The sequence below is a fragment of the Mobula birostris genome, chromosome 7 (assembly GCF_030028105.1).
Source record: "Mobula birostris isolate sMobBir1 chromosome 7, sMobBir1.hap1, whole genome shotgun sequence".
In the NCBI taxonomy this organism is placed as follows: Eukaryota; Metazoa; Chordata; class Chondrichthyes; order Myliobatiformes; family Myliobatidae; genus Mobula; species Mobula birostris.
Window position 1 is genome coordinate 6,112,876 of NC_092376.1, and position 20,496 is coordinate 6,133,371.

Here is a 20,496-nt window from a genome sequence, read left to right on the forward strand (position 1 = left end):
TTTTTTGGGAACACTCTGCCATGGCGCGCTCTCGCTCGAGCGCTCGCTTGCGCTCTCGCTCTCTCTCTCTCTCTCTCTCTCTCTCTCTCTCTCGGTCGCTCTCGCTTGCTTCCTCTCTCTTGCTTTCTCTCTCTCGCTCTCTCTCTCAAAAAAATTGATTTCCATGATATTGTATATAATTTGCGGGCATCAGGGAGCCACTATTAATATGTGGGAGACTCCTGGAACTTCCGGGAGAGGTGGGATGTCTATTTTAGACTCGAACTAGAAGTCATGGGTTAAGGGTGAAAGGTAAAGTATTTAAGGGGAACCTGAAGGGAAACTTCTTTCCTCAGAGGGTGGTGAGATGGAAAGAGCTGCCAGTGGAAGTGGATGTGGACCCAATTTTAACAATTAGAACAGGGGTAGGCAACCTACGATCCACGGGCCAGATATTGGGATACTATGCTTATCCGGCCCGCGAGTGATTTTTCCTTATTCTGAGTGTTTCACGCGACCACACTGATGGACATGCATGGCGTCTCATTACACTGGACCCAGGTTCTGTTTTGTTCCAAACCAAACACTGGTATATACGAATGACGGGAAGGCAGACTACCTGATTGATATGTATTAGATACTCTCCGTGCACGCGCAGGTTTTCAGATGGGATCGTTCAAATTTGTAAACAGAAACAGCATCACTGTGTTTTAACAAGAAATCCATGCTAAATATCCGGATATTTACATTTGCTACGATACTTGTTGAATAACTCGCGTTTCGAAATAAGATCGAAGAAAAAAATTCCAATGGCAATGAATGCAAAACGCAGGAAGGTAGACACTGAGTGCCGAAATGTCCAAGACACTTGGACACTAGATTACTTCTTCATCGAGCAAGCTGGGAAACCAGTTTGTCTCATTTGCCTAGAAAATGTTGCTGTGAAGAAGGTGGCAAATATCAAGCGACATTACGAGACCCGCCGTAGTGGAAATTTTAACAGGTTTACTGGGCAAGCAAGGAAAGATAAAGTTGAGCAAATGAAGGCTAGTTTCGAAACAGACAGCATTAAATTTCACATTGATTTATCGACTGTTTGCATTAAATTTTTCTTTTTTATTATATTAATTTACCACCATTCAATGCATCATGTACATCCGTTTTATGTTTAAAGATTCTTTGTGTCCTTTTAATAGATTCAAAAGATGCTTTGATTGAAATAAATTGCAACTAAACTGAGTTCTTTGATTACCAATTGACATCCTTGGTTAAGCGCAAATGATTTTCTAGCGTGCGTTATTCATTAATTTGAGGCGAAACATAACTAGATGTACTTAAATGGATAATTCCCATATTTCAAGTTTTTTAAGCATTTATCTGGCCCACCGTCCACTCATTAGTATGCGATCTGGCCCACAGAGGCAAGAAGGTTGCCCACCCTTGAAATAGAAGTTTGGATAGGTTCATGGATGGGAGAGGTATGGAGGGCTATGGTCCAGGTGGTGGTCGATGGGTCTAGGCAGATTAATAGTCCTCCTCTACAATCACTCTCTCTCCTCTACAAACACTCTGAGCACTGGTGCCCCACAAGGCTGTGTACTCAGCCCCCTGCTGTACTCACTGTACACACATGATTGTGTAGCCAAGTTTCCATCGAATTCAATATATAAGTTTGCTGATGACACAACAATTGTAGGCCGTATCTCGGGTAATGATGAGTTTGAGTACAGAGAGGAAATTAAGAACCTGCTGGCATGGTGTGAAGACAATAACCTATCCCTCAACATCAGCAAGACGAAGGAATCGGTTGTTGACTTCAGAAGGAGTAGCGGACTGCATGACCCAACTTACATCGGTGGTGCGCAAGTGGAACAGGTCAAAAGCTTTAAGTTCCTCAGGGTCCATATCACAAATGACCTGATTTGGTCCAACCAGGCAGAGTTCACGCCAAGAAGGCCCACCAGCACCTTTACTTCCTGAGAAAACTAAAGAAATTTGGCCTGTCCCCTATAACCCTCACTAATTTTTATAGATGCACCGTAGAAAGCATTCTTCTAGGGTGCATCACAACCTGGTATGGAAGTTGTCCTGTCCAAGTCCGAAAGAAGCTGCAGAAGATCGTGATCACGGTGCAGCACATCACACAAACCAATCTTCCGTCCTTGGACTCACTTTACACCGCACGCTGTCGGAGCAGTGCTGCCAGGATAGTCAAGGACACGACCCACCCAGCCAACAGACTTTTCGTCCCTCTTCCCTCTGGGAGAAGGCTCAGGAGCTTGAAGACTCGTACGGCCAGATTTGGGAACAGCTTCTTTCCAACTGTGATAAGACTGCTGAACAGATCCCGACCCGGATCTGGGCCATACCCTCCAAATATCCGGACCTGCCTCTCAGTTCTTTTGCACTACCTTACTTCCCATTTTTCTATTTTCTATTTATGATATATAATTTAAATTTTTAATATTTACTAATTTTTACTATTCTTAATATTATTAATATTTAATATTTGTAATCCAGGGAGCGGGAAGCGCAGAATCAAATATCGCTGTGATGATTGTACATTCTAGTATCAATTGTTTCGCTACAATAAAGTATAAAGTTCAGCACGGACTGGGGTGCCAGAGTAGCATAGCGGTTAGCGTGATGCTATTACGTCTTGAGGCATCAGAGTTTGGAGTTCAATTTCAGTGTCTTCCGTAAACAAGTTTGTACATTCAGTCCCGTGAGCGTGCGAGTTTTCCTCCGGGTGCTTCAGTTATCTCCCACAGTCCAGAAATATACCGGTTAGTAGGTTAGTCATTGTAAATCGTCCTGTGTTTAGGCTAGGGTTAAACCGTCGGGTTGCTGGGCCTGTTAAACACTGTATCTCTAGAAGGGCTGAAAGGCGTATTTCTGTGCTGAGGACTCTGACTGTAAACAGCATATTGAGCAGTTCTTCAGTTCTCTTTCCAGAGATGAAAGATTTCTGACTCTCCCACGTCCGCTGGTTGCCAAGGGGACGGCCTTGACAAAATATTTCACGGGAACATCCATTAAGTAAATAAGAGACTTGCATTTTTATAGTGCCTGTCACAGGTTCTGCAAATTTCCAAACACTTTACTATCATAGATTGTGAGAGTTATGCAGCACAGAAACAGGCCTTTCAGCCCATCTCATCGATGCTGATATTCCTCCAAATTTTTCCTATCCATGTATCTGTACAAGTGACATTTCAAATGATGTATTTTTTGGGAACTAATTCAAGAGTGTTTAATGTCATTTCCAGTACGCAGGTGTAAATGAGAATGAAATAGTTGTTACTCCAGGTCCGATGCAGCACAAAAAAAACACAATGAAGTAAGGAACGCAATAACAAAAAAACACAATAAATATAAATACATTTTTGGTGGCATGATCAGTGCCACGTGAAGCCACGGGAGCAGTTGGTGGATGCTCGTACGAATAGCCTGTGCATATCACAAGTCCTGGTTATGCGACCGCTGACGCCAGGCAGGCAATCGCTGAAGAGTATTGATACTGGCTGGGGTCACCCGTCTTGTAAAGACACTGCCCAGAAGAAGCCAATGGGAAACCACTTCTGTAAAAAAAATTGCCAAAAAACAATCATGGTTATGGATAGACCATGATTGCCCACGTCATATGACATAAGAACATAAGAAATAGGAGCGGGAGTAGGCCATCTGGCCCATCAAGCCTGCTCCACCATTCAATAAGATCATGGCTGCTCTGGCCATGGACTCATCTCCACCTACCTGCCTTTTCCCCAGAACCCTCAATTCCCCTATTATGCAACAATCTATCCAACCTTGTCTTAAATATATTTACTGAGGTAGCCTTCACTGCTTTATTGGGCAGAGAATTCCACAGATTCATCATACTTTGGGAAAAGCAGTTCCTCCTCACCTCCATCCAAAATCTACTCCCACGAATCTTGAGGCTATGTCCCCTAGATCTAGTCTCACCTACCAGCAGAAACAACTTTCCAGCTTCTATCTTATCTATTCCTTTCATAATTTCATATGTTTCTATTAGATTTCCTATCATTCTTCTAAATGGCACACGGCACATATGATGATGACATAAGTTAGTTTATATATATATATATATAGATTGTATGTCCATAAAGTGACGCTAGGCACAGGAGTGACTGTATACAAGGTGACTCTGACAGGAAACGATAAAGTGGTGATGGTTGGGGTGTGGATGGGTGGGTTAGTGGGTGGAGGTGTTGATCAGCCTTACTGCTTGGGGAAAGTAACTGTTTTTGAGTCTGGTGGTCCTGGCGTGGATGCTACGTAGCCTCCTCCCTGATGGGAGTGGGACAAACAGTCCATGGGCAGGGTGTGTGGGATCCTTCATGATGGTACTGGCTTTTTTTTCCCTGATTCTTGTACTTCGTGCCCTGACCAATGAAGGCAAGCCTGCAACATGCCTTCTTCAGCGTCCTGAGGTGGTGAGGGTACTTCTTGATAAAGGCTCCACTTGTCACAGCATCCCTCGCATCTGTGTAACAGAACAGTTTGCTCACTCAGTTCCAACACCTTCTCAGGAGTAACAGGCACACCCCAGCTTCTTCCACAGTGTTACCAGTCTCAGGAGGTGAAGATTGCCTCCAATATCAGATTCTTACTGAATTACTGAATCGTCATAGTGCAGACAGAGGCCACCAGCCGTTCAGCCCCACGGATGTAATGCTGAGGCTTTGTAAGACACTGGTCATTCCACACTTGGGACCCTTGTCTAACGTTCAAAGTAAACATTGTCAAAGCACATAGTTGTCACACGTACAACCCTGAGATACATTTTCCTGTGGGCATACTAAATAAATCTAATAACCACGGCAGAATCAATGAAAGACCACACCAACAGGGTGAACAACCAGTGTGAAAAAGACAACAAACTCTGCAAATACGGAAGAAAGAAAGAATAAATATCAATAAATGAGCTACAAATATCAAGAGCATGAGATGAAGGGTCCTTGAAAGTGAGCCCAGAGGCCATGGGAACAGGTCAGTGTTGGGGTGAGTGAAGCTGAGGGAAGATGTCTCCTCTGGTTCAAGAGCCTGGTGGTTGAGAGATAATAACTGTTCCTCAACCTAGTGCTAGTTTTTCTTACATCCCTCCAGTCCATTGTTGAGGACTTGAGTACCTGAAAGAGAAGGGTGGAAGTTTGAAGTCCAGTACGCCACTGGCGTTTAGCGCTGGAGTGAAGGTGGCTGTGTTCAGGGCTTCCTTCATCGTGTCAGTAGCTTCCTCTTGGTTTTTAATACTGTCAGCCACGCAAGTCCCAGGTGGGGACTCGGGAATACCATCAGATTCAGGTGTAGAAGGATTCTTCATTGCTGTTTCCGTAACAGTTTTGTTTGACCTTTTCATGGTTGTTAGCTTCGAGCTGAACCTCCGAGCCTGGAGGATAGGTGGGCCACTCTTAGTCTGGCCTCTTAAAAGTTTTGGCATGGGTGACCCTACCAAGAGCCAAAGCATAAAGCCCCGACTCCCAGCCAGCATAGCTTTCTGGGTCCCTGAGGCACGCAACCCTACAAGAAGATTGTGGTCCTCTTGGAGGGTCAGTTTAAGGTGAGAGGAAGGAAGCTGGAAGATTTTTACACAAAGTGTGGTTGATATCTGGAAAGGAGAAGGAAAAATTGGACACAATCAGGGACGTGGTAGCATAAACTGATGACAGCAGCAGTGGCCTGGGTTCAGTTCCCAGCGGAGCCAGCAAGGAGTTTGTATGTTGTTTTTGTAACCATGCCGGTTTCCTCTGAGTGCTCCGGTTTCCTGCCACAGTCCAAAGACGTTCAGGTTAGCAGGGTAATTGGTCACAGGGGTGTTTGGGCGCATCGGGCTCATTCAGCCAGACCAGGCTTAACCATGCTGAATCTCTAAAAGTTAAATCTGCTGCAGGATTTGAACTCATACCTTTGGATTTCAGCCCACGCGAGTGGATTTTAATTCTAACAATGCCAATTCTGTGTGAAAGTACAGAAATGTAAAACCTTGCATTTGCTGTTTTCTAACCATCTTCTCTTTGTCTCTCTCCCTTGTTGCTTTATAGAGTTTTTAAGAAGTCAAGCCCAAACGGAAAGGTAAGGTCTCCCATTTGAATTCTATGTCTATTTTGCAATTTTGGGCCCTTGATCTAAAGAAAGATGTGTTAGCGAGGGTCTAGAGGAGGTTCACAAGAATGATCTTGGGAGTAAAAGGGTTAACATATGAGGAGTTTGATGGCTCTGGGCCTGCCTGTACTCGCCGGAGCTTAGAAGAATGAGGGAGGGAATCTCATTGAAATCCATCAAATATTGAAAGGCCTGGATACAGAGGCTGTGCAGAGGATATTTCCAATAGTAGGAGTGTCTAAGACTAGAGGGCACAGCCTCAGAGTAGAAGGATGTCCCTTTAGAACAGACATGAGGAGGAATTTCTTTAACCAGAGGATGATGAATCTGTGGAATTTATTGTCAAAGACAGCTGTAGAGGCCAAGTCATCGGGTGTATTTAAAGTAGAGGTTGATAGGCTCTTGTTTAATCAGGGCATCAAAGGTTACAGGAGAAGGTAGAGAATGGAGTTGAGAGGGAAAATAAAACAGCCATGATGGAATGGCAGAGCTGACCTGATGGGCCGAATGGCCTAATTCTGCTCCTATGTCTCATGGTTTTATGGCCATGTGGACAGTGGCATGAGGTTTACTGCTACAGTCTCAGAACTCTAGAGGCATGGGTGCAGTCTGTGTGGAGTTTACCAATTCTCCCTAACGCTTTGTCAGCTTCCTCCAGGTCATCCAGTTTTCTCGCACCTCTAGCAAGACACCTCTCATCCTCCTTCACTCCAAAGAAAAAAGCCCCCTAGCTCGCTCAGCCTGTCTTCATAAGACGTGCTCTCTAACCCAGACTGCATCCTGGTGAATCTCTCCTCTGCACCCTCTCTAAAGCTTCTACATCCTTCCTATAATGGGTCAACAAGAACAGAACACAATATAAAGTTTTATAGAGCTGCAACATTACCTTATCGCTCTTGGACTCAGTCCCCCGACTGATGAAGGTCAGCACGATAGATTTTAACCACCCTATCAATTTGTGCAGCAACTTTGAGGGATGGATTGACATGGGCCCTAAACTTGCTCTGTTCCTCCACACTATAAGAATCCTGCCGCTGACCCTGTACTCTGCCTTCAACTTCCGACCTTCCATTGTGAATCACTTCACACTTCTCCGGACTGAACTCCTGGCTTCGGTTACTAAATCACTGCTTCAAAATGTTAAAAATTTGACGGTATTTCATAGAAGCGTTAGCAAATGTTATCTGGCATTGAGCCCAGGACAAGATACAGATAACAGAGGTGGTGGGACAGAGGCTTTAACAAGTGTCTTAAATGAAGGAGAGAGATATTTATCGAGGAGTTTTAAGGGCTCAGGGACTAGGCAGCTGCAGACATGCACCCAGTGTGGGAGCATTAAGCAAGAGACCAGAAAAGGAGGGCAACAATAGTCAGCTGAGGGTTTTGCAGAGGGAGGGAGGCTGAACTGCTCCAGCATTTTGTGTGTGCTGTTCAACAAGCAGGATACCCAAAAGGTTAATTTGCAGGTTGAGTCAGCAGTGAGTAAGGCAAAGGCAATGTCAGCATTCATTTCAAGAGGACTAGAATATTAAAGCAAGGAGGTAATTGTGAGGCTTTATAAGGCATTGGTCAGTATGCACTTGCAGCATTGCGAGCAGTTTTGGGCCCCTTATCGAAGAAGAGATGTGCTGGCTTTGGAGAGGGTCCAGAGGAGTTCATGAGAATGATCTCAGGACTGAAAGGGATAACATATGACGAGCTTTTGATGGCAGTGGGCCTGAATTTGATGGAGTTCAGAAGAATGAGGGGGATCTCATTGAAACCTATCGAGTGGACTTGGAGAGGATATTTTCCTGTCGTGAGGGAGTCAGCAAGCACAACCTCAGAACAGAAGGACGTACCTTCAGAACAGGGATGATGAGGAGTTTCTTTCGCCAGAGGGTAGTGAATCTGTGGAATTCATCGTCACAGATGGCTGTGGTGCTAAGACATTGAGTATAATTAAACCAGAGGTTGATAGGTTCTTGATTAGTCAGGGTGTCAAAGGTTATCAGGAAGAAGACGGGAGAATGGGGTTGAGAGGGATAATAAATCAGCCACGAAGGAGTGGCAGAACATACTTGATGGGCCAAATGGCCTAATTCTACTCCAATGTCTTATTTCCAGCATTTCCAGAATCTCTTGAACTTAAAATCACTTGACATTGCAGCTTTCTGCAGTTTAAAATTAAAAATTATTCTTCCAAAGTGGACAACTGCATTTTCCTATATTCTTCTCTGTTTCAAAATCTCTTTTGTTGTTGCTGTTGCTTCTGCTCCGCTGAACCCAGTGAACATGTTATGCTGGTGCCGGAGTGTGTGGCGTGACTTGCGGGCTGCCCTAGCACACCGTTAGGTTGTGTTGGTTTTTGACACAAATGGCACATTTCACTGTATGCTTCAGAATCAGGTTAATCAGGCTTTGAAATTTGTTGTGTACGGGGGTTTCGTCTCTTATGTTACTGTGTAGGCTAATTAAAATGGCTTCTTTGTTATGTTATACTTGGGAATGCTTCTTTGTTATGTTAAATGCTGAGAAAGTCCTCCCGCTAGCAGTTTGTTGAATCACGTTACTGATAAGAAGATGTTATGAACCAATTGGGATAGTTATTATGGTTTTGGTGTATCTGTAAGATATTGTATGCGCGGGGTTTTGGGGCAGAAGGCGGGAGAGAGAGAGACAGAGGATGGACCAGGTGCTGTGATGTCCATTAACGGGGTCGGACCCCGAGGAGGGCGTTCGGCGAGGAGACAGAGACGGACTCGTGTGGGGCATCTGGTCAACCATTGTTGTTGGTCCCAGGCGGCCGGTCGAGGTGATCCGAGGGGTCGCAGGGTGAAGAAGAAGGGTCCTGAGCTCCAACTGTTTGTGCACGAGGCGATTGAACTTTGATAAGTGTGGCACCTTTTATTTTCCTTTTATATTTTATTCTCTATTAATTATATAGTTCCGTTAATATCTATAAACTGTAAATCATTTAATCGTATCTGGTGTATTGTCTGTTATTTGGGCGGGGTGGGGTACATCACACAGCATCCACACAAACTAATTACCCAGTTTGGCGGGGCCGAGGGCTGTTTCCCTGGACGACAGTGAGCTGAGCGACCCTGAGGTTAGCCAGGGGGCTACAGTTGTTTTGTAGCAGCTGTACGTAAAAATCCTATAGGTCACAGTATCATCATCTTCATAATGTGCTGTGCCATATGACGTGCCATTTTCCGATCCCGTACATGTGATAAATAAATGAAACTGAATCTGAGGTCGTGAGTAGGCATTTCCTTCTGACGGAAGGAACTGAGATCTTTAACCTCTAACCTCCTGGTGTTAATGCACAGGATGGCAGTGGTGGTTGGTGATCTCCTAGCGAATGGGGAATAGGACTGGTGGGAATCAGACTCGGGTATTATCACTGACATACGATACTGTACAAAAGTCTTAGGCACATATATACAGCTCGGGTGCCTAAGGCTTTCGCACAGTTCTGCCTTTGTTAACGTGGAGCGGAAAGCGAGTTTGTAAACCCAGTGGGAGCAAAGGATGTTGCGAATGGTGAGGCTGGAGTGCCGCGGGAGGGGTGTGGGACAGGTGGCAGAGAAGGAGTGCCAGGGGTGGGGTGGAGTGGTGTGATGTGAATGCTGACACACCCAGCCCTGAGATGCCAGGCAGGGTCATTTGATTCAAACATGAGGAAATCTGCAGATGCTGGAATTTCAAGCATAAGAAGTAAAGGCATCGGTTAGTCTTGCGAGACCATGGATCTGCGCCTGGAAAGTCTTCACTCTCCAGGGCACAGGCCTGGGCAAGGTTGTATGGAAGACCAGCAGTTGCCCATGCTGCAAGTCTCCCCTCTCCACAACACTAATGTTGTCCAAGGGAAGGGCACTAGGACCCAGTGTCGTCGCAGAGCACTGTGTGATTAAGTGCCTTGCTCAAGGACACAACACGTTCCCTCGGCTGGGGCTCGAACTCACGACCTTCAGGTCGCTAGTCCAATGCCTTAACCACTTGGCCACGTGCTCACACTTCAAGCAACGCACATAAAAATTGCTGGTGGCCTGCTGCGTTCACCAGCAATTTTTATGTGTGTCATTTGATTGAACTGGTTTATTGATCATTACAGAATGTCTTTCTGGTGCTTCCCACTCCCTCCCCTCTCCCCTCCACTCTTCCCAACCACGATTCCCCTCTCCCTGCCCCCCTTCCGACTCTCAGTCCACATATCAGAATCATCACTCGCGTATGTCATGAAATGTGTGTTTTTTTGTGGCAGCGGTACAGTGCATTACATAAAATTACTACAGTACTGTGCCAAAGTCTTATGCACCCTAGCTACGTATACGAACCTAAGACTTTTGAACAGTACTGTATATTGTGGAATTTGTAGTTTTGTGGCAACAGTACAGTGCAATGTAATATATAATTACATTGATGGTGTTTGATAAACTTACTGGAGTTCTTTGAGGATATAATGAGTGCAGTGGATAGAGGGGAACAGGTGGATGTCGAATACTTGGATTTCCAGAAGACGTTTGATAAGGTGCCGCACAAGAGACTTGTAAATAAGATACAGATGCATCATTTGCATGGAGTGGGAGGAAGTGTATTGGCATGGATAGTGGATTGGTTAATCGATAGAAGGCAGAGAGTTGGTATAAATGGGTGTTTCTCCGGTTGGCAGTCAGTGGTGAGTGGGGTGCCGCAGGGGTCGGTGCTGGGCCTGCAGCTGTTTAACATTTACATTGATGATTTGGAAGAGGGGACTGAGTGTAGCGTAGCAAAATTTGCTGATGACACTAAACTGAGTGGAAAAGCAAATTGTACAGAGGATGTGGAGAATCTGCAGAGGGATACAGATAGGTTAAGTGAGTGGGCCAAGGTCTGGCAGATGGAATACAACGTTGGTAAATGCGAGATCATCCACTTTGGAAGGAATAATAGAAGAGCAGATTGTTATTTAAATGGTGAAAGATTGCAGCATGCTGTTGTGCAGAGGGACTTGGGAGTGCTTGTGCATGAATCGCAAAAAGTTGGCTTGCAATTGCAACAGGTTATTAAGAAGGCAAACGGAATGTTGGCCTTCATTGCTAGAGGGATTGAATTCAAGAGCAGGGAGGTCATGCTGCAACTATACAGGGTACTGGTGAGGCTGCACCTGGAGTACTGTGTGCAGTTCTGGTCTCCATACTTGAGGAAGGATATACTGGCTTTGGAGGCAGTGCAGAGGAGGTTCACCAGGTTGATTCCAGAGATGAAAGGGTTAACTTATGAGGAGCAATTGAGTTGCCTGGGACTGCACTCTCTGGAATTCAGAAGAATGAGAGGGGATCTTATAGAAACATACAAAATTTTGAAAGGGATAGTTAAGATAGAAGTAGGAAAGTTGTTTCCATTGGTAGCTGAGACTAGAACTAGGGGACATTGCCTCAAGATTCAGGGGAGAAGACATAGGACGGAGATGAGGAGAAACTGTTTTTCCCCAGAGAGTGGTGAATCTGTGGAATTCTCTGCCCAGGGAAGCAGTTGAGGCTTCTTCACTAAATATATTTAAGACACAGTTAGATAGGTTTTTATATAGTAGGGGAATTAAGGATTATGGGGAAAAGGCAGGTAGATGGAGCTGAGTTACGGACAGATCAGCCATGATCTTATTGAATGGCGGGGCAGGCTCGATGGGCCGGATGGCCTACTCCTGCTCCTATTTCTTATGTTCTTATGTTGTTATAATGAGGCTGCAGTCGGTTGGGGTCGACCATTGATATTTCATCCTAGCTGCCTAGATACACAAGCTTGGGTGGTACGATATGGAGAGCAAGCTATTGCCCCTGTAACAAGCTCCCCCTCTCCACGCTCTGATGAATCTAAAGGAACTGCAGAGACTGATACAGTTTCGTACCAATGGTGCCACAGATATTGCCGGTCAGCGTTGAACTCAACGTAGGGCTGCTTTAGGGACTCCGGCTCTGAAATTTTCCTCATGGTTTACTCCCAAAGCCTTCCCCGTGAGTGGGTATGGCCACAAGACTGCAGAGAGTTAAATCAGAGTTTTCCTCTCCTAGATGAGCTGCTGACCTCGGCTGACAAACCCCATCTGCCCGGAGCAACTGGTTTTAAGGTGCCAGTAATCCGCCTTTGCCCCTTGTCCTGTCAATATAAGCGGTTCCACCGGGCTTAGTAGCTACGTGAAGCCCAGGAGCTGGACCTGGTTGTCAGAGGCTATTTGAGATGCGCGCCATTGGGAGCATTTAATAGGTAGTGGGAGCTTATCTCCATTACCACTTCCCCCGGCTATAACAACCTTAACGAATCCCAATGCATAAAAAAGCCCATAAATTGCAATAAGATACATATATATTTAAAAAATTAAATTAAACAAATAGTGCAGAAAGGGAGCAAAGACAGTGAGGTACTGTACTTCGGTTCATTGTCTGTTTGAAATCTGATGGTGCTGGGGGAAAAGCTGTCCCTAAAATAATTGTATGTCTTCAGGCTCCTGTACCTCCTCCTTGATAGTGGCAGTGAGGATCGGGCATGGCCTGGGTGAAGGGGGTGCTAATGATGGAGGTATCGCCTTTTTGAGGCGCTGCCGTTCGAAGATGTCCTCAGTGGTGAGGAGGCTAACTCCCATGATGGAGCCGGTTGCACTTATAATCTCTGCAGCTTTTTCCAATCCCTCCATAGCAGACGGTGAGTAACCAGTCAATATGCTCTCCATGGGACATCTGTAGAAATTTGCTAGAGGCTTTGGTGATGTATCAAATCTCTCAAACTCCTAATGAAATATGGCTGCAGGACAGCAAGCTCATTCAGACCAGAAAAAAGATGAGCCGCACACTTCTGAAAACTTATCTCACTCCCAGAGAGTGAGAGTGTGTTTCATTTACAAGTACCTCGATGTGTGCCTGCACCAAGATATTTTTATCAAACGACAACAGAATAATGGTTATTCTGCAACTCTCTGGAACACCATTGAGATGTGTTAATTGGATCCATGGGGAATAATCCCTGACAATTCACTGTCTCGGGATGCAATCAGAGCCATCTGAAGGGAAGGACTAATTCCAAGTGGTGACCATTCTGTCTGTCGAGATAATCCTGTCAATGAGTCGTACAGTGCAGTGCGGCATTGGTGCTGCTCTCCAGTGTCTGCTCGGCAGAAGACAAGCTGTGTTGTGCTTGACTGCAGACTGCTTCAACATTCATGGAGTCAGGGACTTGGACTGTATTTTTTTTTGCGTGTGACTGTATTTTGCTGCTCTCTTATATGTGCTATTTGTGCCCTGTGCTGACTGTTGGTACTTCTTTTGCGACCGGGTCCCAGAGTAACACTGTTTTGTTCGGCTGTACTCATGGGTATTCATGTATGGCTGAATGACAATTCAGCTTGAACTTCAACACAGAAATACGGCCTTCAGCCCAACCTGTCTGTACTGACTAGGATTGAAGATTAAGATTCAAGTTGATTTATCATGTGGAGATTGGAACATACAGTAAAATGCGTCATTTACAAACGCACCTAAGGGTGTGCTGGGGGCAGCCCACAAGTGTCGCCACACATTCTTGTGCCAACACAGCACACCCACAATGTTGGGCAGAACAACATAGAACACAACAAACAACAAAATAACAACAGCAAAACAATTCCTGTTCCTCCCTCCCACACACGTACACAGTTCTCGAAGCCTGGACCAGGCAGTCTTTGTCAGCCCCTGGATTCCAGTGGACTTTGATTCAGTCTATGATCTGGGCATGGACGTGCAGACCATCAGCCTTCAACTACCCCAGTGGACTGGCTCTGGACAATGGGCCTCGACAAGATGCCCATCTAAGCTTGCCCCATTTATAGTCCATCAGGGTAATTTATTGTATCAGGTGCTCTCGATACGGCCTCCTCGACATTGTTGAGGGACACAGGTTGGGAAACCACTTCATTGAGCAGCAACAACAGGCATTTCAATCCACTTCCCATCCCCACACTGACATGTCTGTCCACGGCCTCCTCTGTTGCTGGGTTGAAGCTAAAAGCAATTTGGAGGAACACTGCCTCGTATTCACAGGAGATTCTGCAGGTGCTGGAAATGCGGATCGCGCACACAAAATGCTGGCGGGACTCAGCGGTCAGGCAGTGTCCTTGGAGAAGAATAAAAGGTCAATGTTTCTGCCCTGGGAAACGCACGTGGTCACAGGAAGAATGTACAAACTCCACACAGACAGTGCCACAGGTCTGGAGAAGGATGGGATGAGTGGAAACAATGTCCGTAAGACCAACTTACTTTCTTACTACCCATTACACCACTGGTGTTTAGGGCAGCAATGAATACCCTCCATCTCTGTGGGTTCTCGTTCATCTTCTTCATTGCACTCCCAGTTTTGGTCTTGGTCTTGGTGGTGTTCAAGGCTTCCTTCATCATGCCAGTAGTTTCCCCTCAGTTTTCACTACTGTCAGTCATGCAGGTCCCAGATGAAGACTCAGGGATACTCAGCTATAGAAGGATTCTTCATTGCTGTTTCTGTAACAATTTTGTTTTACCCTTTCCGGTTTGTTATCCCTGAGCTGAACCCCCTGGACCTGGAGGACGAGTGGACCATTCTTAATTTGGCCTCTACCCTTTGACCTGTTTGGCATGGGTGACCCCAATCAGGAGCCAAAACATAAAGGCCTGACTCCAGCCGGCATGGCTCCCTGGGTATGCAAGCCTCTCAACCATGACAACGTTATGGTCCTCTTCAACTGACGAAGGATCACGGTCCGAAACGTCGACTGTACCTCTTCCTGGAGATGCTGCCTGGCCTGCTGCGTTCACCAGCAAATTTGATGTGTGTTGCTTGAATTTCCAGCATCTGCAGAATTCCTCGTGTTTGCAAGCACTCCCAAGTTCTTTTGCACCTCAGTTTTTTTAAATATTCTCTCCATTTAGAAAATAGTCAATCCTTTCATTTCTTCTACCATAATGCATGAATGTACACTTTCCTACACTGTATTCCATATGCCATTTCTTTGCCTGTTTTCTGAATCTGCCTAAGTCCTTCTGAAACGTCTCTGCTTCTTCAAAACTACCTGTCCCTCCACTTATCTTCATATTGTTTGCAAACTTTGCAGCAAAGCCATAAATTACATTATCCAAATCATTGACATATAATGCAAATAGAATTGGTCCCTGTGGAACACCACTAGTCACTGGCAGCCAATCAGAAAAGGCTCCCTTTATTTCCACTCTTTGTCTTCTGCCAATCAGCACTGCTTTGTCCATGCTAGAATCACTCCTGTAATACCATGGATACTCAGCCTCATGTGTGGCACCTTGTCAAAGGCCTTCTGAAAATCCAAGAACACATCAACCGATTCTCCTTTGTCTATCCTGATTGTTATTTCATCAAAGAATTCGAACAGATTTGTTAGGCATGATTTTCCCTTGACAAAATCATGCTGACTATGGCCTATTTTGTCATGTGCCTCCAAGTACCCTGAGATGTCATCCTTAATAATTGACTCCAACATCTTCCCAACCACTGAGGTGAGACTAACTGGCCTATGGTTTCCTTCCTTCTGCCTCTCTCCCTTCTTGAAGAGTGGAGTGATATTTACAATTTTCCAGTCTTCCGGAGTGATTCCAGAATCTAGTGATTATTGTACATTCATTAAGATCTCTTTAGCCACCTCTTTCAGAACCCTGGCATGTTCACCATCTGGTCCAGGTGACTTACCTACTTTCAGACCTTTCAGTTTCCCAAGAACCTTCTCTCTAGTTAAGGTATCTTTGCACACTTCGTGACCACTGACACCTGGAACTTCCACCGTACTTCTAGTGCCTTTCACAGTGAAGACTGATGCAAAATACTTATACAGTTCGTCCGCCATTTCCTTGCCCCATTACTACCTCTAGCATTGTTTCCCAGAGGTCTGATATCCACTTTTGCCTCTCTTTTACACTTTACGTATCTGAAGAAACTTTTGATATCCCCTTTCATATTATTGCCTGACTTACTTTCATATTCCTTCTTAATGAGTTTTTAGTTGCCTTCTGTTGGTTTTAAAAGCTTCCCAATCCTCTAACTTCCCATTAATTGTTGCCCAATTATGCCCTCTCTTTGGCTTTGACTTCTCCTTTTAGCCATGGTTGTGTCATCTTACCTTCTGAATAATTCTTCCTCTGTGGGATGTATATATCCTGTGCCTTCTGAATTGCTTCCAGAAATTCCAGCCATTGCTGCTCTGCTGTCATCCCTGCCAGTGTTCTTTTCCATTTTATTCTGGCCAACTCTTCTTTTATGCCTTTGTAATTCCCTTTACTCCACTCTATTACTGATACATCCGACTTTAGCTTCTGCTTCTAAAACTTCAGGATGAATTCGATCATATTATGATCATTTTCCCCTAAGAGTTCTTTTACCTTAAGCTCTCGAATCAATTCCAGATCATTGCACAACACCCAACCCAGAATAGCTCATCCCCTGGTGGGTTTAACCACGAGCTGCTCTGAAAAGCCATCTCCTGGGCATTCTGGAATCTCTCCCTCCTGGAATCCAGGACCAACCTGATTCTCCTAATCTACCTGCATATTGAAATCCCCCATAACTATTGTAACGTTGCTCTTTTAGCATGTATTTTCTGTGTTCCTTTCTAATTTGTAGACCACATCCTTAGTACCCCGTGGCCAAGTGGTTAAGGCATTGGACTAGAGACCTGAAGGTTGTGAGTTCGAGCCCCAGCCGAGGCAACGTGTTGTGTCCTTGAGCAAGGCACTTAACCACACAGTGCTCTGCGACGACACTGGTGCCAAGCTGTATGGGTCCTAACACCCTTCCCTTGGACAACATTGGTGTCATGGAGAGGGGAGACTTGCAGCATGGGCAACTGCTGGTCTTCCATACAACCTTGCCCAGGCCTGCACCCTGGAGAGTGAAGACTTTCCAGGCGCAGATCCAGGGTCTCCATATGGGGGTCTGTATACAACTCCCATCAGCATCCTTTTACCCTTGTAGTTCCTTTGTTCTATCCCCAATGATTCAACACTTGCTGACCCTGTGTCACCTCTTTCTAAAGATTTGATTTCATTTTTTTTACTTTTCACTGTTGTACTCTCTTTATGCAATACTTATTTAAATTTCATGATAAATGCCAGTGATATTAAACCTGATTTTTTTTATTTCTTACTGTTTGTTTTCCAGCTTACCGTGTACCTGGGGAAGAGGGACTTTGTAGATCACGTGGACTTCGTGGAGCCAGTGGGTGAGTTCGATAGTCCGACAGACAGAATCTGGTCAGTTTTATACTAACAGAGTGGAAGCTGTTTGACTGACCGATCCCAGTGAACCAAAAAAGCAATGTTCAGAGTAACAGACATCAAGGTTGCTGGTGAATGCAGCAGGTCAGGCAGCATCTCTAGGAAGAGGTACAGACGACGTTTCAGGCTGAGACCCTTTGTCTCGGCCTGAAACGTCGACTGTACCTCTTCCTAGAGATGCTGCCTGGCCTGCTGCGTTCACTAACAACTTTGATGTGTGTTGCTTGAATTTCCAGCATCTGCAGAATTCCTGTTGTTTGCGTTTTTAAGTTCAGAGTAAATTTATTATCCAGGGACATATGTGACCCTGATATGTGTTCCCTTGTGGGCATACTCTAGAAATCTAATAACCGCATAGGATCAATGAAAGATTGCACCGACAAGGTGAGCAACCAGTGTGCAGAAGACAACATAGTGGGCAAATAAAGAAGAAAAAAAAATAAACAATAAATATCGAGAAAATGAGATGAAGAGTCCTTGAAAGTGAGTCTGTAGGTTATGGAAACGCCTCAATGATGGGGCAAGTGAAGTTATCCCCACGGCTTCAAGAACTTGATGATTGAAGGATAATAACTGTTCCTGAACCAACTGGTGCGAGTCCTGAGGCTCTTGTACCTTCTTCCTGATGGCAGCAGTGAGAAGAGAGCGTGACCTGGGTGGTGGGGCACCCTGATGGTAGATCCTGCAACGCCGCTCCAAGTAGATGGTAGAAAGGGCTTTAACCATGATGCACTGGGCCATATCCACTACTTTTTGTAGGGTTTTCCATTCAAGGGCACTGGTGTTTCCATTCCAGGCTGTGATGCAGCCAGGCAATATACTCTCCACCACACATCTATAGACGGTCGACAGAGTTTTAGATGTCCTGCTGAATCTTGGCAAACTTCTAAGGAAGTAGAGGCACTGCCGTGCTTTCTTCATAATTACACTTATATGTTGGGCCCAGGACAGGTCTTCTGAAATAATAATATGGAGAAATTTAAAGTTGTTGACCCTCTCTACATCTGATCCCCCACTGGACTGATAGACCTCCATTTCCCTCCTCACAAAGTCAATGATCAGCTCCTTGGTCTTGCTGACATTGAGTGAGAGGTTGTTGAGGTACCACTCGGCCAGATTTTCAGTCTCCCTCCTACATGCTGATTTGTCACCACCTTTGATTTGGCCTATGACGGTGGTATCAATAGCGGACTTGAATATGGCATTGGAGCTGTGTTTAGCCACACAGTCAGAAGTGTAAAGCGAGTAGAGCAGGGGGCTGCGCACACAGCCGTGTGGTGCATCTGCCCTGATGGAGATTGTGGAGGGGGTGTTGTTGCCTGTGTTGAAGTGAGGAAATTGAGGATCCAATTGCACAATGAGTTATTGAGGCCTAGGTCTTGAAGCTTATTGATTAGTTTTGAGGGGATGATAATATTAAATGCTGAGCTGTAGTCAATAAAGAGCATCCTGATGTATGCACCTTTGCTGTCTAGATGTTCCAGGTTGAGTGATAAGTCAGTGAAATGGTATCTGCTGTGGACCTGTTGTGTTGGTAGGCAAACTGGGGTGGATCCAATTTGCTTCTCAGGCAGGAGTTCAAAGTTCAAAGTAAAGTTATTCTCACAGTTCATACTGTATATGTCACCATATACAACCCTGAAATTCGCTTTCATCACCAACGCATAAAACCCTCATGGTCTGTCCACTTGGCGGACGAGGGTGAAGGAGTGAATAGTATGCAGGAGCAGACTACACAAGAACCACCATGGTGCATCATGGAATGGCGTGGCGGACATCTTAGTGAGTCGGCTCGCATTGTGTGGGACCGGATCCCATGGGAGATTTTGAACCTCAGTTCCGGTGAGTAATTCTGGCTGTGCGGGAAATCTGGCAAGCACAGTCAGGACCTCTCTATGCCCCCAAACTTCTTGGAAGCCCACCATGATGGGATAGGGATGACAAAGGTCAAAATAAATTTATTATCAAAGTACTATTATCATATATGTACTTTGAAAATAAATTTACTGCCCTGAGATTCATTTTCTTGTAGGTATTCACAGTAAGATACTAGAAACACAACAGAATTAATGAAAAACCATACCCAACAGGATGAACAATCAACCAATGTGCAAACGAAAACCAAACTGTGCAAATTCAAAAAGAAAGGGAGAACAGAATAATAACAATAATTAAGTAAGCAATAAAAAACTGCAATGGGATGAGAACCAGCCTCTGTCACAGCCAGAGCTCCAACTCCGCTAGCGTAGGAGCTCTCTGACCAGACGAGACCGTCACAGATTTGCAATAACTCCCGGTAGCCGCCTGGCAGCTCCTGCAGAGCAGTGCAGCCAATACCCACTGCCAGGAGCGGTGTACCCTCCTGAAGGCAGTGCCGCAGGCGACAAAAGTGCATGCCACCTCGGAGGGTGCCTAGTGAACAGGTGCCACCTGGGTACAGGTGGCACACCAGTGGCTGACCACTGACTGGCCTCTGCTGTTGGAAGACACAGGACCACAGCAGAGACCAGTGTCTCCTCTTACTCCAGAAGAAGTCCAACAGCTCCCTCTGGGTCCTGGCGACAAAGGCAGTGGGCAGGAGCAAAGTGACCAGCTGGCAGCTGAGCAAAGAGGCCACCAGCTCATTAATGGCCAACACCCCGCACTGGTTCAAAATAGTCACTTCTTCAGAGGTTAGAGAATAGAAAATGGTCCAAATCCTGCAACATTTGGATCCACCATTTCACAAATATAGCTCGTCCTTCAGCAGTTTCCTTTCTCAGATTCAGAATCAGGTTTAATATCACTGGCATATGTTGTGAAATTTGTTGTTTTGCAGCAGCAGTACATTGCAATATATAATTAAAATACGATAAATTACAATAAAATATATAATTAAATTAAACAAGTAGTGCAAAAAGAGCAAAAGAAAGAAAAACTACTGAGGTAGTGTTCATGGGTTCATTGTCCATTCGGAAATCCAATGGCAGAGGGGAAGAAATTGTTCCTGAGTGTGTGTCTTCAGACTCCTCTTCCACCTCCTTGATGTTAGCAATGAGAAGAGGGCATGTCCTGGGTGATGGGGGTCCTTAATGACGGGTGCTGGCTTTTTCAGGCATCACCTTTTGAAGATGTCCAAGAGGCTGGGGAGGCT

The 20,496-nt window shown here is 45.3% G+C and overlaps 1 protein-coding gene across 3 annotated transcripts in view; it reads left to right on the forward strand.

The window, feature by feature from the left end:
• Positions 1-20,496, forward strand: part of LOC140199982 (beta-arrestin-1) — a 138,358-nt gene that overhangs the window by 66,081 nt on the left and 51,781 nt on the right. For all 3 annotated transcript variants that reach the window (XM_072262542.1, XM_072262543.1, XM_072262544.1), the window contains exons 2-3: positions 6,042-6,072; positions 17,248-17,308. In XM_072262542.1, coding sequence (XP_072118643.1) covers positions 6,042-6,072; positions 17,248-17,308 — 92 coding nt within the window. The remainder of the gene's footprint in view (positions 1-6,041; positions 6,073-17,247; positions 17,309-20,496) is intronic.